The 21,104-nt window shown below is 38.3% G+C and overlaps 1 protein-coding gene across 1 annotated transcript in view; it reads right to left on the reverse strand.

The window, feature by feature from the left end:
* STK3 (serine/threonine kinase 3) overlaps nucleotides 1–20,737 on the reverse strand; it is a 327,530-nt gene extending 306,793 nt beyond the window's left edge. Inside the window, exon 1 of the mRNA XM_032610392.1 lies at nucleotides 20,534–20,737. Within this exon, the coding sequence (XP_032466283.1) occupies nucleotides 20,534–20,559 (26 nt within the window). The 5' untranslated portion in view covers nucleotides 20,560–20,737. The remainder of the gene's footprint in view (nucleotides 1–20,533) is intronic.
* Nucleotides 20,738–21,104: the final 367 nt, after the last annotated feature.

The raw sequence follows: 21,104 nt of genomic DNA on the forward strand, positions 1-21,104 counted from the left end.
AATAACAAAAATAATCACACAATCACTGCAGTATAAAAAGCAGCTGTTGTATAGTGATTTATACATGATGCAAGATACATAGGTCATACTTCTATATGTCCATACTCTTACATAATCTTTCTCCTTTGCTCTGCCTGTCAGTTAACCACTTCCTTAAAGATACAATCAAAAATGAAACTAGAGGGGCTTCCCTGGTGGCGCAGTGGTTGAGAATCTGCCTGCTAATGCAGGGGACACGGGTTCGAGCCCTGGTCTGGGAGGATCCCACATGCCGCAGAGCAACTGGGCCCGTGAGCCACAACTACTGAGCCTGCGCGTCTGGAGCCTGTGCTCTGCAACGAGAGAGGCCGCGATAACGAGAGGCCCGCGCGCCGCGATGAAGAGTGGCCCCCGCTTGCCACAACTAGAGAAAGCCCTCGCACAGAAACGAAGACCCAACACAGCCAAAAATAAATAAATAAATAAAAATGTAAAAAAAAAAAAAAATGAAACTAGAGATCATGTCTTATTCACCCTCGTAATTCCAGTAAGTACCTAACACAGAACCTCATATACTACTGTTTAATAAACTTTTGTTCAGTAACTAAATAAACAAGTGAACAAAAAACTTTTGCTAACTACTAGAGCTAATGGAACTTCAAAACACCTGTCACACAGTGCTAAAGGGGAAAACCTATATTCCTGTATAAGTTGTTATGGCTCATCAGGTGCTGCTTCAAATTAAATCAGCTTTACCATCCCAGCAATAAAAACTACACAGGGCTAGAAGTTGATCCAGGGGCCAAAAGCAACCACACAAGGGCTGAAATGGCCAATGGTGATGTTCCAAATTTCATGGTTAAAAAATGACCCAGTTAACCTTAGATCTCATTAAGTATAAATGCTAAGTGAACAAAGACGACAAAGGTCACTGAAGCTCAAGTCATTATTCCAAGTGACTTTAAGCTGCCATTCCCCTTATTCATGGAGCCTATTCCACATCCCATATTTAGAGACGCTGAAGCTCAGAGGGAATGAGCAGCTGACTAGGCACCTTCCCATGTTACCCCACGCACATTTCTGAGTATCCTTATAATAAAATCCTATTACTGAAGACAATCTGTATACCTCTCTTCCTTGCGGTCTTAAAGGACCTAAATAACAGGAGAAAGCTCATGATTGGCTAAAGGTTTTTTTAAAATTATTATAAAATGTACATAAAATTTACTATTTTAACTATCAAGTGTACAATTAAGTGGCATTAAGTACCATCACGGTGGCCCATCCCCAGAATTTTTCATCATCCCAAACTAAACTCTTAACACTTCCCATCTCCCGCTTCCCCCAGTCCCTGGTAACCACCATTCTACTTTCTGTCTCTACGAATTTGACTCTTCTAAGTACTTCATTTAAGTGGAACCATAGAAAATGCATGTGTCCCTTTATGTCTGGCTTCTTTCACTTAGAATGTTTTCAAGATTCATCCATGTTGTACCATGTATCACAATTTCATTCCTTCTTAAGGTTAAATAATATTCTAGTATGTATATACCACATTTTGCTTATTCATTCATCCATTAGAGGACATCTGGGTTGCTTCTTTTTTTTTTTTAACTTTTTTTTTTTTTGGCTGAGTTGGGTCTTCCTTGCAGCACGCAGGCTCCCTCCAGTTGCAGCGAGCGGGGGGCCCACTCCTCGCTGCAGCACCCGGGCCTCTCACTGTGGTGGCTTCTCTCATTGTGGAGCACGGGCCCTAGGCACACTGGCTTCAGCAGTTGTAGCACGTGGGCTCAGCAGTTTGGCTCACAGGCCCCAGAGCACAGGCTCAGTAGTTGTGGCGCGCAGGCTCGGCTGTTCCGCAGCATGTGGGATCCTCCCGGACCAGGGCTCGAACCCACGTCCCCTGCACTGGCAGGGGGTTTCTTAACCACTGCGCCACCAGGGAAGTCCCCGAGTCCTTGCTTTCAATTCTTTCGGGTATCTACCTAGAAGTGGAATTGCTGAACTATATGGTAATTGTGTGTTTAATTTTTTTGAGGAACCGCCATACTGTTTTCCACAGTGACTAAACTATTTTACATTCCCACAAGTGATGTACAAGGGTTCCAATTGCTACACGTCCCAGACACATCCTATTATTTCCTGGTTTGTTTGTTTTTCTATAATAGCCATCCTAAAGAGTATGAAGTGGTATCTCATTGTGGTTCTGATTTGCATTTCCTTAATGATTAGTGATGTTCAGCATCTTTTCATGTGCTTATTATACATTTTTATATCTTCTTTGGAGAAATATCTATTCAAGTATTTGCCCATTTTTATTTGGGTTGTTTTGGCCAAAGACGTTTAAATAGAAACACAAAGGAAGGCTTTCTACACTGCTAGATCTGGCTCCCTAGTCAAGAATAATTAGAATCCTCTCTAGATCTCTTAGGAAACTAATCCTGAGGAAGAGGACCTGGCCAGAGAGCAAATCCAGCAAAAGAGAAAAAACTTCCAGCTCTGAGAGAACAGAGATTCCACCTTCGTAGAGCACCTTCTACCTCATTTCAGCTCTGTAATTTTCAATGTCTTTTTCTCTTCTGGCAAATTTCTCTATATTTTAGTGATGACATTATTGGTAGCCTTATTACTACTAATAGTAGCTATTTAATGTCATAACTGTTATTAACAGTTATATTGTAATCAGTGCTATGTGCTAAGCACTATGCTTGATGTTACGTACAATATCTCCTTTAAAATTAAGTTCTAGTCTTCAAACCTAGCAATTTCATCTTGAATACTGTTAGAAAAGTCATACATCTTTAAAACACATGAAAGGTTTTTATTCTTTAGTCCTTCAACATTCCATTATTAAACAATGTCAACAAGTCTCAAAGATGGGAATTCCCTGGCAGTCCAGTGGTAAGGACTCGGCGCCTTCACTGCCCTGGTCCAATCCCTGGTCGGGCAACTAAGATCCTGCAAGCTTCACAGCGCAGCCAAATGTAAAATTTAAGTCTCAAAGTTAGCTTGAAATAACGGAACATTTTCTAAATTACACAATGATGAATCCAATCTTAAATCCACAAAATCAAATATCTTTTCTACTTCAACCACAGAAAGTATACATTACCTCCAACTAATGAAATTCAGGGGTCATTTTTTTTTCTGCTCCCTTTTGCTTTTTAAAGGCTAAACATTTTGTAAATATTTAGTAGATGTTTAGCTCTGAAGTAATAAAACTGATTTTTTTTAAACTCAACTAGAATATATGTATCCAAGTGCAAACTGTCCTTTATTCCCCGGAAAGTTGCGTGTTTCTTCAAAAGATATCAACAATGCCAGACACATTTTTGAAACACTTTGGAGACTCTCCAGAGATAAATGCTTTACCAATCACTTATTTACAATCATCTGTTTCCCTACACCTTAAATTTTGAAGATAAAATATGAGGATTTAGTCTCTATACACTTATAACTCCTCACTCCCACCCCAAGATAAACACTACACTTAACTGCAATAATCCCAAACAATTAATACACTGATTAAAAGTATAACTACATTAATAAAAGTATAACTTAAGGAAAGTTCAAATTCTTGACAACATTAACATGTGTATCATTCAGTGAGTTCCATACTCTGACTTCTCCTTAATTTTTATAGACTTCATTTAATCCTCACAAAACCCAAAGAGAAAGTACTATTATCACCTCCATTTTATGTGAGTATACCAAGACTTAGAAAAGTTAAGTAACTTACCTACCATTGCATTGCAGGAAATGGCAAAGCTAAGGTTAGAACCATGGTCTACCTGACTCTAAAGTTCTGGCTCTTGTTTCCCTAGTAATTATCACTTTTTTAATAGTATGATAGATATAATTTGATATTGTATTAAATTATTTATTAAATTGTATAATTGATATTTATTAAATTGTATGATTGATAAATTGCATAATTGATTTATTAAATTGTATAATTGATAGTGTATTTACTTTACAAAACTATGAAAATTTATGAGGGTTTAATTAATTAGTGGCACTAGAATGAGCTGAAATCCAACTCAGAAAACAGATGCTCTACAATGGATAGAAGACTTTTTATAATTAAATGAAAGTCTTGTTTTTCAACTCTATCAAACCATTTCCTCTCAGGTTTGGCTCTCTGCCCAAAAGTACTCTAAAATTATTATTTCCTGGCAAAGAGCTTTAAAGAAAAAGTTGAGATTTTTCTCCTTCCTTCACCCTTGGAGTCTTTCATACTTTTTTCCCAAGAATTTTTTCACTTAGCCTCAACTGGAAAGTGACATGATTCCTTTTAATTTCTTGTAACAAACCTATATGAAGTTAACAAACACTGAGATATACTCCCCAGCCCTAAAGATATGTTAATGCATTTACTTTCTTAATAACTCATTTTTCAAAAAACACAAATCCAGAAAATACAGTGTAAACAGCACATCTGAAACAGCTCCAACATATTCACATCCTACTAAAATAAAAGTTAAAAATAATTGTATAAGAAAGAGACAGACCTGTCTCATAACTTTTAATCCAGTTCATTATAAAGATTTTTAAATACTCAACAACTATACCTAGATTTGAGAACTTAAAAAGGGAATAGAATCTTTAACTGATTAAAAATAAAAGAGGAGACGTCTACATGAAACTTGCAAGGTCTACTCATGAACCTACTGTATAAAAAAATCCACTATGATTTGTGCTAAAGAGACTACCTACACTTAAAAACTGGATTTACTCATATGTCTTCTTTCTCATTTATTTCCCTACATCTGAAATTTTGAAAATAAAATATGAGGATTTAGTCTCTACACACTCTCAACTCCTCACTCCATCCCTAGAACAATACTAGAATTAATTGCAATAACCCCAAACATCAACACATTAATTAAAGGTATAACCACTTTAATAAAAGTGTAACTTCAAGGAAAGTTTAAACTAACAGTATTAACATCTGTATCATTCAATGAGTTCTGTACTCCGACTTCTGCATAATTTTTACAGGCTTTCATGAATAGAAGTGTGGGGCAGCCTGTGGAGACAGTGGCTGCTTTCAGCTGTTTTCAGAGATGGACGGTATTTTGCTTGATTTCTCAGCGCAGTTTGATTAAGTACCCAGCAACAGCACATAGGAAGCCACTTCTCAGTATTTTTCTGAGGTTCTTTGTAAATAAATTAAGGGGAAAAGACTGTGAAATAGTTCATGATTTTGGTGCTTTGTGAAAATAATTTTTGCTTTTTGTAAACTGGGATTATTTTCACCTGTTTGGGTTTTTTTTAAGAAATAAAAATAAAATTTTTAAATTCCAGCTTTGTCTAATAGAAAAAAATTCAATCGTTATATGAAAGATAAATAGCTTACATACTTCACCCACAGAACTTAAAAATAAAGTACTACAAATATAATGTTATTGTATTTGTACAGGAATACAAATACGCCTCTGAAACACCAGTTCAGTTTGGTAATACCATGAGTCCTCAAAATCTAAGTAATGCTCCAAAATGACAGAAATTTGTTTTAACTTGGGAATTTTGTGGGATTTTTAGGGTAAAATCCTGTTCCTTTTTGATGCAAAAAATTGGTTATTTTCATATTAAATTTTAGAAATTTAGCAAAGTTTGAATAATTTTTCTCTCCTTCACTGCACAATAATGTTCTTAGTCAAAAGATGATTTCAAGATGTACTATGAACCCAGAAGAGAAAAAGGTCTTTGGTAAGCAAAAACTGATACAAAGAGGATGTACTTTACTTTGGCAAAGGGAGAGCTACTGTTAGGTCAGATCATTATTTCTAAGATAAGCAGCAGTTTAGAGAGGAGCATAGCAATGAGAAACGACGGGTGACAGTAAAACACAAGACTGGATTCAGGGGGAAAAAACCCAGCTATATGCAGCAACAAAGCTTCTAACACACCAAAATAGCACACTTAACTATTTCTATAAACTAAGACTATGAACAGTTCCATTAACTTCTTAATGGGTTTTTATAAATTAAAATTCATTTTAAATTAATATTAAGTAATCAAGAAAGCAAATGATCAGTCTCAGAAGACTGGGTCAAGTGTCCTCCCTCTGAAATGAATTTCCATCAAGGGTGGTTGTTTTAAAAGTGTTTTTAAAATATTTTAAGAGTATAATGCTTGAAGTGGTTGATTTCATTTATTTGGAAAATCCATTATGTGGTACACCACACTTCCCAATGACGCTGAATATCTTTAAAGCTATCACCATATCACTATTTTGGGAGACTGTTTCACATCACATGACTGTTTTATGAATATTAATTAAAGCTGACTAATCGAGTGCTGGAAGTCTGTATATAAAGGAGTGGGGTGATCCCATTTTCTTATCTTGGCCTGGTACTTGAATTCTCTTCTATTAGAAAAAAAAAGAAAAAAAGACCTGGGAAGTATACAACGAGACTCAAGTGCACTGAAGGAAAACTCAATCTACAAGGAAAAGAAAATTATCAAAATACTTTCTTCTCAAGAGTTAACTAGTACATATATTTTTAATTTCCACTGGAATTTTTATGAAATTCCATTGCTTAATTTCATCTTTGTTTTTTTATAATTCTTAGGAATTAAGTAAACTATAAATTTTATTCAGAGCGATCGCTTCTCTCCAATCTCTCTCTATGATCCAGATCTCACTAATTATTAAAAATGTTTGAATAGATATTATCATTGGAAAATGTTTACTGGCTGCTATTTGACTGCACTGACAGACTAATTCACATATCAACTTATAAGTGCAACCTAATGTCTTTTAATACAATAATTATACCAAAACTAATTCTTTATAAAGTTATACGACACAGTGGCAAGTGTAATTTACCAACTATGTCACTGAGACAAATATCTCCTTTTACTTATTCAAAAGCACAATAAAACTTAACAAGAGGGGCTAATATCAAAGCTAAAAGGGAGTAACATATCTTGGATGTGCTTCATTTTCAATTCATTAGCCAGGGCTGGATTTATAAAGCAGCCTCAAGATGCCCTTGAATTTTGTTTGTTTGTACAGACACACTTTTATGTATGCAAGACAAGGCAAGCTAAAAGGTCTACCTTAAAAGTAAGGCCTGAAATCTGATCAGATCACTAGTAGTGTTATCTGTCTTGGATTCTTTTATTTTCTCTTTTTCATTTAAGAAAAGAAGAAACTAGGTCACCTGAAACATTTAGAGGTGGGAAAGAAGTGAGGGTGGTTATTAGGATAACAGTGGGTCAAATGGTAACCAGTGTAAGATAGGGAGAACACAAAACTAAAAGTCCACTCTAAATAGTCTCTACCACAGAATTTGTCTATATATGTCCAATTTCTGACTCAAACTTAGAAGCATAAATGTATGGTAGAGATATTATCCAGGGAAAGAAGTGCAAAACTGCCGGTGCCATCACATTTTTTGATAGATTAGCCCATAGTTTGAAAGAATGAGGCAGTTTTCCTATCTGTAAATAAAACACTATTTTATTTTATTTACTTATTTTTTTAACATCTTTATTGGGGTATAATTGCTTTACAATGGTGTGTTCGTTTCTACCCCATAACAAAGTGAATCAGTTATACATATACATATGTTCCCATATCTCTTCCCTCTTGCGTCTCCCTCCCTCCCACCCCTCCAGGTAGTCACAAAGCACCGAGCCGATATCCCTGTGCCATGCGGTTGCTTCCCACTAGCTATCTACCTTATGTTTGTTAGTGTGTATATGTCCATGACTCTCTCTCGTCCTGTCACAGCTCACCCTTCCCCCTCTCCATATCCTCAAGTCCGTTCTCCAGTAGGTCTGTGTCTTTATTCCTGTCTTACCCCTAGGTTCTTCATGACATTTTTTTTTTCTTCTTAAATTCCATATATATGCGTTAGCATACGGTATTTGTCTTTTTCTTTCTGACTTACTTCACTCTGTATGACAGACTCTAGGTCTATCCACCTCATTACAAATAGCTCAATTTCCTTTCTTTTTATGGCTGAGTAATATTCCATTGTATATATGTGCCACATCTTCTTTATCCATTCATCTGATGATGGGCACTTAGGTTGTTTCCATCTCCGGGCTATTGTAAATAGAGCTGCAATGAACATTTTGGTACATGACTCTTTTTGAATTTTGGTTTTCTCAGGGTATATGCCCAGTAGTGGGATTGCTGGGTCATATGGTAGTTCTATTTGTAGTTTTTTAAGGAACCTCCATACTGTTCTCCATAGTGGCTGAACCAATGCACATTCCCACCAGCAGTGCAAGTGTTCCCTTTTCTCCACACCCTCTCCAGCATTTATTGTTTCTAGATTTTTTGATGATGGCCATTCTGACTGGTATGAAATGATATCTCATTGTAGTTTTGATTTGCATTTCTCTAATGATTAATGATGTTGAGCATTCTTTCATGTGTTTGTTGGCAGTCTATATATCTTATTTGGAGAAATGTCTATTTAGGTTTTCTGCCATTTTTGGATTGGGTTGTTTTTTTGTTATTGAGCTGCATGAGCTGCTTGTAAATTTTGGAGATTAATCCTTTGTCAGTTCTTTCATTTGCAAATATTTTCTCCCATTCTGAGGGTTGTCTTTTGGTCTTGTTTATGGTTTCCTTTGCTGTGCAAAAGCTTTGAAGTTTCATTAGGTCCCATTTGTTTATTTTTGTTTTTATTTCCATTACTCTAGGAGGTGGGTCAGAAAGGATCTTGCTGTGATTTATGTCATAGAGTGTTCTGCCTATGTTTTCCTCTAAGAGCTTGATAGTTTCTGGCCTTACATTTAGGTCTTTAATCCATTTTGAGCTTATTTTTGTGTATGGTGTTAGGGAGTGATCTAATCTCATACTTTTACATGTATCTGTCCAGTTTTCCCAGCACCACTTATTGAAGAGGCTGTCCTTTCTCCACTGTACATTCCTGCCTCCTTTATCAAAGATAAGGTGTCCATATGTGCATGGGTTTATCTCTGGGCTTTCTATCCTGTTCCACTGATCTATCTTTCTGTTTTTGTGCCAGTACCATACTGTCCTGATTACTGTAGCTTTGTAGTATAGTCTGAAGTCAGGGAGCCTGATTCCTCCAGCTCCTTTTTTCGTTCTCAAGATTGCTTTGGTTATTCGGGGTCTTTTGTGTTTCCATACAAACTGCGAGACTTTTTTTCTACTTCTGTGAAAAATGCCAGTGGTAGTTTGATAGGGATTGCATTGAATCTATAGATTGCTTTGGGTAGTAGAGTCATTTTCACAATGTTGATTCTTCCAATCCAAGAACATGGTATATCTCTCCATCTATTTGTATCATCTTTAATTTCTTTCATCAGTGTCTTATAATTTTCTGCATACAGGTCTTTTGTCTCCTTAGGTAGGTTTATTCCTAGATATTTTATTCTTTTTGTTGCAGTGGTAAATGGGAGTGTTTTCTTGATTTCCATTTCAGATTTTTCATCATTAGTATATAGGAATGCCAGAGATTTCTGTGCATTAATTTTGTATCCTGTTACTTTACCAAATTCATTGATTAGCTCTAGTAGTTTTCTGGTAGCATCTTTAGGATTTTCTATGTATAAAAACACTATTTTAAAATAACATCATATTAGTGCCCGGGTTGAGGTCTTGAAATACCATCTCTCACTAAAAGTAGGGCTTACTGGAAAAGGCTGATTCCAGATCTGGGACAGAAGATGGTCAAGATGAGCCCTGAATTTCTTATCACAGCACGGAGCAAAGAAGCTGTCAAAAGACCGCTCAGGTCATGTTGTCTCCTGAAGGGATTCTCACTGATCAAAGATGGGACACTTTGAGCTTCAGCAAAAGTAACTGCAATGGATTAAATCCATCAAATATGTTTACATCCATCAGCTCATAATGGCATTTTAAAAAAGAGAAAAAAAAATAATTGGTCCCCTTTGGAGGAAAACAGGGAACTGATTATCTTAAACACAGGTAAATAAAGGGAAAGAATCAAGCATTTATCCCGTCTTTCCTTTACAAACTATACCACTGGGTAACCAAACAGAGGATGAGAAAAGTGACTCTTTATAAAACCATTCCAACTAATAAATGAAAACAAAATGGTGTATTTAGAATTTCACCATTTTGCAACACCCAACAAATTAACAGAAATAAGCAAGAACCATCAACAGCTGCTAACATCACAAAAAAGAGAGGCAACCAGACATTGTCTCATATAGTCTTGCCAAACACCACCTATAATAATGCCTAAGGGACTGACTTGAGCCTGATCCAGTCTCTGGATCCAGCTGCCCATTTGCAGGAAGTATGGAAGACAAAGGGACATGCTGAACTGCACTTTGAGCAAGCAATCAGCAAAATCCAGGCTGTGGAAAACTACAATTCAAACAGCCTGGGTCTTCAACAGGAAAAGGAAAAGAAAAAAGATGGAGGACCAACCTAAAGATTAAAAACGACAACTCATATAAATACTATTGTTTAATCGGCAAGACTAACCTACAGTGTCTAGCAATGTACATTTAAGTTATTACTATAGAAGTCAGGATAATGGTTACATGTGGAAAGAGGTGGCTGTGATTGCGATGGAGCACTCAGAAGGGGCTTCCTGAGAGGGTGGCAAAATTCTGTTTCTTAACCTGATTGGTGATTATAAAGGTGTCTGACTTACAGTAATTCATCAAACCACACATTTGTTTTTTACTGATGTTTTATTTTGCAATAAAAAGATTTTTCTTAAATAACAGGTCACCCAAACAATTCAACACCTAACAAAGGCTTAATCTGTTTTCCATTCTCTAGTCTAATGAGGTGAAAACAAGAGGTTGAAAAAGGAAGTCAGTGCCCATCATTTCCTCCCTACCCACTTCCACTTCTAAGGGAACCACCTAATATCACATTTTGGGTGGAATAGATTCACATTCCTGAGAATGTGGAATTCTAAGAAAGAGATTATAGATACCTAACCTGTTCCTCTCCCAGCCTTTCCCCATCCCCCAAGCTGCTCAAACGCAAAACCTAGGAGCCAGAATTGATTCCTTCTTCCTCATTCCCCATATCTAATTTATCAGTAAGTCTTTCATTTCCAACTCCAAAACATAACTGAAATCTGTCCACTTCTCTCCATCTCCACTGACTTCACCATCTCTAACCAAGTGCAACAGACTCATTTGTTTGCCTGCTTTTATTCATAACCCTCTACAATTTATTCTACCCAAAGCAACAAGAATGATCTTTTAAAAATATAAACTGCTTAAAATTCCACTTAAAACTCTTTAATGACAGCCCACTATACTGACTTAAATCCAAATTCCTTTCCATGGCCTGCATCATTGAATCCCTGCCCATCTCTCTGACCTCATCTCCAACCACTTTCTCCCATTCTACAACCCAGCCACGGTGGCCTTATTTCAACTCCTCCCACACACTAAACTCTTTCCCACCTCCAGGTCTTCTCACAGCTTTTCCCTCTTCCTGGAATACTCTTTCCGGCTACTCACACAGAATACTTCTCAACCTCATGTTCACAGCTTAAGTACCTTCTTAGGAAGCAGGTTCCACCATTTTTCTCTATCAATACATACTACTTCTACCCTTCATAGCTCAAGCTCCAACTGGAGTGTATGTTCTATGAGGGCAAAGATTTCATCTGTTTCATTCAACAATGTACCCAGCATCTGACATTTGAAAGACAGTTAACAATTACTGAATATATGAATAAATGAACAAATTAATGAACTCAAGGATGATAGTCAATTGCTGCCATGAGCAATAATCAATGAGTAAAAGAAGTCAGTTTTTAGAAAGAAACAGGAGAATGGGGTAACCCAGCAAATGGGAAAAATAATGCGGCTCCAGAGAGAAAGAGTCAAGGAAATTAACTGCCTATTCTCTTTAATTTATGCTTGCTTCAAATATGTAAAAAGCTCACCTAAATTTCAAAAATAATTTTAATTTGCATTCCTTTCCAATTACAGAACTCTAGGTCCCATGATTTCAGAAAACCAAAAATTCTAAAAATGAAAAAATGATCTGCAACCTAAAAAGTCCATCGACAGATGAATGGATAAAGAAGATGTAGTATATATACACACAATGGAATATTACTCAGCCATAAAAAGAATGAAATAATGCCATTTTTAGCAACATGAATGGATCTAGAAATTATAGTATTAAGTGAAGTAAGTCAGGAGAAGACAAATATCATATGGTATCACTTATATGTGGAATCTAAAGAAATGATACAAATGAACTTATTTACAAAACAGAAGTGGACTCACACATAGAAAACAAACTTAAGGTTATCAAAGGGGATGGGGGGCATAAATTAGGAGTTTGGGATTAATATATACACACTACTGTATGTAAAATAGGTAAACAACAAGGACCTACTGTACAGCACAGAGAACTATACTCAATATCTTGTAATGACCTATAATGGGAAAGAATATGAAAAAGAATATATATGTGTGTGTGCATATAACTGAATCACTTTGCTGTACACTCAAAACTAACATAATATTGTAAATTAACTATACTTCAATTTTTTCTTAAAGTAGGGATATAGAAAGCAATTGCTAAGGCAAAAAACAAAAGATGATCTATATAGAGAATAACATTCTATATTTTGAATACATGACAAAAACTACTCATCCTTAGAATCACATATGCTCAACGATTTCCCCAGTTTTATAAGTGTATCAAGATACTAATATTTATATCAACATATCTGAAAAATTTACTCTATTTTACCTCCTTACTAAGATGTCTGGTATTATATAAAATCTATAGACTAATTCAGAACCCACATATAGTACTACCACATGTACACCTATATTAATTATCATTAATGCTAAGAGCTTCCTGTTAATTCTCATTTTGCTACAAAGTCATTTTTAAAGATATATCCTTTGATGTACTATTAAGAAGTTCAACGTAATCTGCACCTTAATTTCATGGCATGCAAGCAATGGACTTATTTTTAATTTTTATACATGTCTGTTTACATATTTGTTACTTCATTTATTCAACTTGAGACTGTGTAGAAAAAACAACTGTAATAAGACATTTCAAATATAGAATCTTTGTTCTACAATATGAGCTAAAAAACTTCTTGAACTTAGAGTAACCCTAACATATGAGGCAACTCAAATAAAATCACAACAAAAAAGCAGCTTGGGACAAATAAAAAAGAAAATTTCTTATCAGGTAGTATCAATTTTCACTTTAGAAGAAAAAATCTAAAGACCTCTGGTAGACAGAGAGGGTGGAGCTGTTAGGGAATCAGAAGTTGATGTCATCGTAATTACAGTGGGATATTTCCAGTGCAGGGTCATTCTACACCAGAAAGCAAAAGAGCCTTTGCCTCAAAGAAACCTTCATGTATTATATTTGCCTTTATAAACTCTGTCAGACACCATGGATAATCATTTTCCATTTTCCCATACCTTAATTGGGACATATATAAAGTGTTCAAAATACAGTAGTTTTTAAATAATGGTTTCCTCTCTTCCCTTCCCCTCTTCCCTTTTTAGAATCTTAAAAGAATATCTCTATTGTATGTATAGCTTGTTACAATTATACCACTCCGGATTCCTTTGGTAATACCATCATCAGGAATGGTGCTGGAAATGAAATCCATTTCCTCACTGTCACAACTACATAGACCAACAATGTTTTTCAAACTGCAGATCGCAGCTGATTAGTAGGTCATGAAAATAACTTGGTGGGTCATGACCAGCAATTTTTCAATGAACTAACAGAACAGAAAATAGAAAAGTACCAGAGAACATCACACATAGTTCATTCCATGAAACTTGTTTTTGGGTCTCATCATCAATATTAAAAAAAAAAAAAAAAAAGAGACAGTGAAAGCCATAATATATGATGGCCTGAAGTGACAGTACCCCTAGTTCTACAGAGACTTCCTTGAAACTAGAAAAACTAAATTCTAAGCACTTTTCCTCCCTTATAACCAAACAAGAAGTGCTCAATTTAAACCCATTATTTTTAAAGCTTTACTAATACACATTTCTGGAATGACCACTGGAATTTTCTGGGATTACTGCAGAAAAACAAACTTCAACCTAGCTGTGTTTAACACACATTTACCTTTTTCTTTATGTTTCTAACAAATTCTTCTGTACCAATACATGCTATATCTCAGCCCCTTAAAGAACAATGGATAAGTTAATCATTGCCTAGAGTTGACTAAAGACTGAGTTTATCTCCTGTCTTAATGTACAACTGAAGTCTGCTCACCAGGAACTGCTCCAGATGCTGTCATACTCCCTCTCTCTAGGAAGGAAGAGCCAGTTGATTTTTCCCATCTACAGGGCCTAAATCAATTCTAATGGAGTTGGTGTCACCCCAAATTAACCAAGAAAAGCCAAAGGGAGGACAGATATGCTTTAGGGACCAAGTCATTAATGCAAAGAGATGCTCCTGTTCGCTGGATTCTTCGCTCACTGATTACTTAGAACACCTCCTCCATTTGCCTGCCACTGAAGTTGGAAGCTTCCCCCAGGGCCAACCCACTGAGGCCGCTACTTTTGTTTAAGAGTTCTAAGAATCCATCTTCTCAAGGTCAACTGGAGTTCTCCACTTAGTGAATCTCTCTGATAATAAACACACAAGAATTTTACTTTCTAACGTTCCAAGGACACTGAATTAGGCATACAGACATAAACTGAAGCCCATTATTTTCTCACTGCAATATCTTCATGATTTTCCTGACACCCTACTATCTACTTATCCGGTTTGTTGCTTTGTCCCATCCAACTCAATTCCTGAGAGTTTTCCCTGTTGTCTTTTTACCTCTGTTCCTAATTTCCAGCCTAATGTCAGAGCCACTGATGCTACAGACTGATGTGGGCTCTTCATGCTGAAGAACATATGAATACCTTCTACTTTACCCTTCTATATCTTTGTCACTTTACCTTGGATTTTTCATTCCATAATCTATCTTTTTTTTTTTTTTTTTTTTTTTTTTTGCGGCACGCGGGCCTCTCATTGTTGTGGCCTCTCCCGTTGCGGAGCACAGGCTCCAGACACGCAGGCCCAGTGGCCACGGCTCACGGGCCCAGCTGCTCAGCGGCATGCGGGATCCTCCCAGACCGGGGCACAAACCCATGTCCCCTGCATCGGCAGGCGGACTCTCAACCACTGCACCACCAGGGAAGCCCCATAATCTATCTTTTGACTGATAATCCATTCATTCATAGCAAAACTTTGCCTTATAAAATGATTGCTTTCTTACCTTCACTCTTCATTTGTGTGAATGCACTTTGTAATCCTAACATGTTGACTTCGATCTTAACTTCACTTTCTCCAAACTAACCACCTCTTAACACTATTAAAAAAAAAACTGCCACAGAATCCAACTATAGCTTAAATCATAGAACTCTCAAAGGAACCCTCCTACACTGTTGCTGGGAATGTAAATTGGTACAGCCACTATGGAGAACAGTATGGGAGTTCCTTCAAAAACTAAAAACAGGGCTTCCACGGTGGCACAGTGGTTAAGAATCCACCTGCCGATGCAGGGGACATGGGTTCAAGCCCTGGTCCGAGAAGATCCCACATGCCACGGAGCAACTAAGCCCACGCGTCACAACTACTGAGCCTGCGCGCTCTAGGGCCCGTGCTCCACAACGAGAGAAGCCACTGCAATGAGAAGCACATGCACCGCAACAAAGAGTAGCCCCCACTCGCCGCCACTAGAGAAAACCTGTGTGCAGCAACAAGGACCCAATGCAGCCAAAAATAAATAATTAAATAAAATTTTTTAAAAAAACAAAAAGCTAAACTCATAGCTACCATATGGCCCTGCAATCCCACTCCTGGGCATGTATCTGGAGAAAAACATGGTCCAAAAGGATACATGCGCCCCAAAGTTCATTGCAGCACTGTTTACAATAGCCAAGACATAGAAGCAACCTAAATGTCCATCAACAGAGGAATGGATAAAGAAGATGTGGTACATATATACAATGGAATATTACTCGGCCATTAAAAAGAATGCAATAATGCCATCTGCAGCAACATGGATGGACCTAGAGATTGTCATACTGAGTGAAGTCAGACAGAAAGAGAAATATCATATGATACCCCTTATATGCAGAATCTAAAAAGAAATGATACAAATGAACTTATTTACAAAACAGAAACAGACTCACAGACTTAGAGAACGAACTTATGGTTACCAGGGGGGAAGGATGGGAGGAAGGGATAGTCAGGGAGTATGGGATCAACATGTATACACCGCTATATTTAAAATGGATAACCAAAAAGGACGTACTGTAGAGCACAGGGAACTCTGCTCAATGTTATGTGGCAGCCTGGATGGGAGGGGAGTTTGGGGGAGAACGGATACACCTATATGTATGGCTGAGTCGCTTTGCTGTGCACCTGAAACTATCACAACATTGTTAATCGGCTATGCTCCAATATAAAATAAAACGTTTAAAAAATAAGTAAATAAAATTTAAAAAGAACTCTCCTTATCTTGAGAGTAAATATGCTTCAGTAGCTTACTCTCTTATTATCCTTCCAGTGTTTTCACTGTTCCAAACCAACTTGTCCTCTAAGTAAACCTCTATTAATAGATTTTAAATAACAATTAATCCTATAACCTAACGGAAACAAAGCCTATCTGGTAAAATATATCTCACGAACAATGATTTTCTTTACTCGCTTTGACTAGTACTGTATATAACTACCCTCCCTCCAGCAGCCAGCGCTCTCATGCTGCCCACCTGTCTATCACAGAGAACCACCTCCCCTTCTATGAATGTTCTACTTGGAGAAGACCCCATGTTTGGTCCCTTTCTACCTATCAAAACTTACCTATTCTGTGGTCATTTTGCTGTCACCTAGTACTACCCCTACAAAGAAATCTGATAAACTCAAAGTACCAAAATGCTAATAATTAATAACCATTTAATGGATTTCCCTTCCCAGAATGACTTCATTTTAATAAGGATTTCTGAAGACCTCTGTGACAAACAATTAAGGAAATCTGGGGAATCTAAAAGCCATTCTGATCCTCAAGTTAGTGACATAGCTGACCACATCTACTGCCTATGTTTAACACGAACCTTGTTGAGGACACCAAATCAATAATGCGAGGATAAGAGGGACCTTACAGATCATCTAATCACTAGATTCTCAGATCTGGTTGCACAGTTGGAATCTCCAACTCCCAGAGGAGAAGAATGATACCCAAAGAAGCAAATTTCAAAGTCAGTGACAAAGCTGGGCCTAACACCCAGGCCTAATGCTATGTCAGATATATATGAACAACAGGCTAAAAGTATAAAGCCATGTATGGGAATGACACACACCCAATTCAGAACAGTGACAACCCTTTGGGGGATGGGGAGGGAATGCAATTGAGAAGAGATATACTTAGGGGGCTTCAACTATATTGGGAATATTTTAAGCTGGGTAGCGATATGTAAGTATTTACTAAATTTGTCCCCATTATCTTTTGGGTGTCTAAAATTTTGTAATTAAAAAAAGAACAATTTGAAGATGGATACTCAAATGGATATCATATTAGGAATAAAAAGAAATATCTTAGGCTAGGAAGTACTCAAATAAGATACTGCATAAAACAGGCCTTGAATAAAACATAGATTACTAGCAAAAAAAATAACACAAATTTTCTAAAGGAAAAGCATGAAAAAAGGCAAAGCTGAGAGTACCCACAGCCTATAACCTAAATAAAGAACAACAGGGAAACTTTGGAAGGACAGATTCAGCTTGGATAAGTAACAAAAGGCTGGGGGTTAAGGTTGAGATCAAGTGATAGGGGCCTTGGGTACTAAGTCAACTAAAAAAATCCATCCAAAAAAAAGGAGTAGCATGACTGAAGTGATGTTTTAGCAAAAAAAATCAGAAGCCATGTGCAGGATGAACTAAAGCAGTGTTCTATGGATCATTAGGAGGTTCTGTAGGACACCAAAAGGGGAATAGAAGGAGGTAAGGCGCTGGCAACTAGGTTCTGGCGCCCTGCTCCTACTCCAAAGAGTGCCCTTCTGCTGTTAAAATGTTTCTGCTGTTAAAATTTTTTGATAATCACTGGACCACAATGCCCAATTGGAAGGCGCTGCTATAAATCAAGTGAGGGTCTTAAAACCCTGGAATGAGATAGTAGTACTGGGAACGAAAAGGGGGGGGGGAATGAATCCACAGACTTTTTGATGGAAAATTTGATAGGATCTAATGTTAAACTAAATAGGATAATGAAAGAATGGCTCTACACGAAGAAAAAACAAAAATACTAACTGAGAAGCAGCTATTGGTCATACAGACTTGAGCATCAGCAACATATATGTGACCATGTAAAAATGTATGGGCCCTAAGGAAGAGCTACTCACAGCAGAAAAGCCAAGTGGCCTTCTTACACAGATTAAAAATAGAACAAAGGGGACCAGAAGATTATAGAAAGAGGTGACCATGGAATGCTAAGAAAGCAAGCATAGTTTCAAAAAGAGGCATCACTGCACACAATGAGCGGGTGCACAGCCCTTGCAGCCAATCAGACCCAGGGTTCTGGCACCTCCTCCACCTGACCAACTTATTTAATCTCTCCAAGCTTCATTTAATGAGTCAAATATAAACTAACAACTAACATTATTGAACATATCATGAAGCACTGTGCTAAGTGCTTTACATCTGACCTCATTTACTCCAAAACACATTTTACAGATAAAGAAATTAAATTTAGAACTAGCATAGTAAATTGCAGAGCCAGGATTCCTATTTCTTGAGACAATAAAGTAAAAGAATGTATATATAAAATTCCTGGCAAATAGTAAGACCTCAAAAAATGGTAGCTATATTTCATTATTAGAGGGTAATGATTAAGAGGAGCAACACAAAAATTCACTGTCAGTTATCTCTGTCGTAGCCTTCCATGTGGCAAACCCCCCTAGTGACCTCATCTATAAAAACAGGATTAATGTCTGTAATCCAACCTACTCAGCAGGGTTGCTATAAGGATTAAATGATATTATGAAAAAGAAAACGCTATGAAAAAAATTTTAAGAGATACTCAAATATATGGGATTGTCACATATCTTTTGCTCTTTAGAAATGCCTTCCTGGATGAACATGTCTCTCTGAAGAGAGCTAAAAATAACTCTCTTAAATGTGCAACCACCACTTTGAAAGTATAAGTCACCATGGAACAGTGATATATACCACCCACCCCTCCCCCAACCCCTCCAGGTTCTCTAATGTCCCTGCAAGGCAGGGGTTCTCTTACGTCTATAGTGAAACTCTGATAACTCAGAATAGAGCTAATCAATACAGAGAACTTGTACTCCAATTCAGAGTTATTCAACTTGGCCTTATGGTACTATCTTGGAGGTGCCCCTTACAGTTCTTCCAAAACAAGATGGGGGAGAGACACTGATTCCAGTTTTCTTCTATAGTATTAAAACTGGGTGCCAAATCAATATTAGAATTGGGATATTTTAAAATGCCAGAAAAGAATCTATCAAGGGCTCTGACAGCAGGTGTCTTTTGGAAACTCCTCCACAACCCCCCTTTTTCACCTGAACAGATGGTTCCCAGACCTCAAGGCTCACATGTCTAGTCACACAATTCACAACAGCTCACAAAGTTCCTACCTTTTTAATTATTACATGTTCCTGAATATACCATCTTTCATCTAAAGATCTCTAAGTATCAAAGCACTCTTTACTCTTCACAACAGCACTATGGGAGAGAGATTAGTACCCTTAGTTTATAAATTAAAAATGAGAGACTGAAGTTAAATGTTTTATCCAGCATCAGTTGATTGATTCATTCTTAAGGAGAAAATGCACATTATGAATTTATATCAATGGACAGCCTTGATTCAGCTTCGCACGATCATTTCAAATACCAGTTCAAAAGTATCTACTGTGTACTCGTACACTTCCAATATAACAAAGAATAAATATAAACTAACAGTAAATACCAAAGCATCACTATTTTTACATGCTAAAAGAAAACCAAACCCAAAAAATATATATACTATATGGCAGAGGGGTTCTAATTTAAGATTCCTACTGTCTTGCATCCATAAATACTTTTGAACTTGCGGAGGAAGGGGAGAGGAACACCTGTCAGTGCAGCATATCCACACTAAGTTTTACAAGGCTGTGTAGCTATTAATATTTAATTCCTTGAACTGTAAATAAACAACCCGCTTTCTCAAAAAAAAAAAAAAAAAGGCAATATTATGGAAAACATTTGACAGGAAAGCCTACATGGTTGTAAGCAGCCCAATAATTTCCTAGTTTTACGTCTCCCAGTTCGTGAACTTGCCACGAGGGAAAACTCCACCCGCCCCAGGAGTCCGGCCGCCGGGCGCCCAGCGCTGCCCACCGACTCTCCACCCGCGCCAGGCCCGGCGGGCCGCGGGGGAAGCGAGGCTCGGCCTCCCCTCGGGCCCCCTCGCCCCACGGACAGATGCGGCTCGGCACTCGGACCCGCCTCGCGACCCCCGGCGCGCCAGGCTCAGGGCCCCACAGTCTGGGAGAGGTGTCTCGGTCCCCCCCGGGCCTAGCCGCCCCCGCCCCCCTCCTTCTCCCCACGCCCCGCGTTCGTTACCTCTTGGGCGCCGGCGGCTGCTCCATGGCGGCTGGGGGCAGAAGGAGGTACCAGGTGGCCGGCGAAGGTCGGAGCGGGCAAAGAGCCGGGTCACCGGCCGGCCGAGCCCGGGGAACCACAGAAGGAAACTCCAGGAACTCCAACCAACTTCCCCGTAACTCCGCAGCGGATCCCCCGCCCGCTGGCGAGTACGGCGCCTCCCGGCCCGCCCCGCCCCTCGGCCGCCGGCCGCCGGCTGCGGGTGGGGAAGGGTGGGCGGAGCCATGCGCTGGAGAGGGAGACTGGTGGGCGGAGCCGAGGGCGGAGGGAGGGGCCGGTCCTAGTGCAGGGGAAAAAAGGAGCTGGGACTGGAAGGGCGAGAGGGTGAGGCCTAGTCAGGACCCAGAGCCTCTCTCTGCCGGCCTGGGGCACGTTGCTTTGAAGTGGCCCAAAGCTGCCGCTCCTCACTTGCCTTCATTGCTTCTGCCCCAGTCTGATTTGACTCATTTCTCTGGATTTCCCAAGGATACCTCCCAAACATCTTGAGCAGTCGTTTGAAGTACTGCTAACTGCCCACGCTCCCCTCTCTAGT

This window comes from Phocoena sinus, chromosome 17, assembly GCF_008692025.1.
Source record: "Phocoena sinus isolate mPhoSin1 chromosome 17, mPhoSin1.pri, whole genome shotgun sequence".
Lineage (NCBI taxonomy): Eukaryota > Metazoa > Chordata > Mammalia > Artiodactyla > Phocoenidae > Phocoena > Phocoena sinus.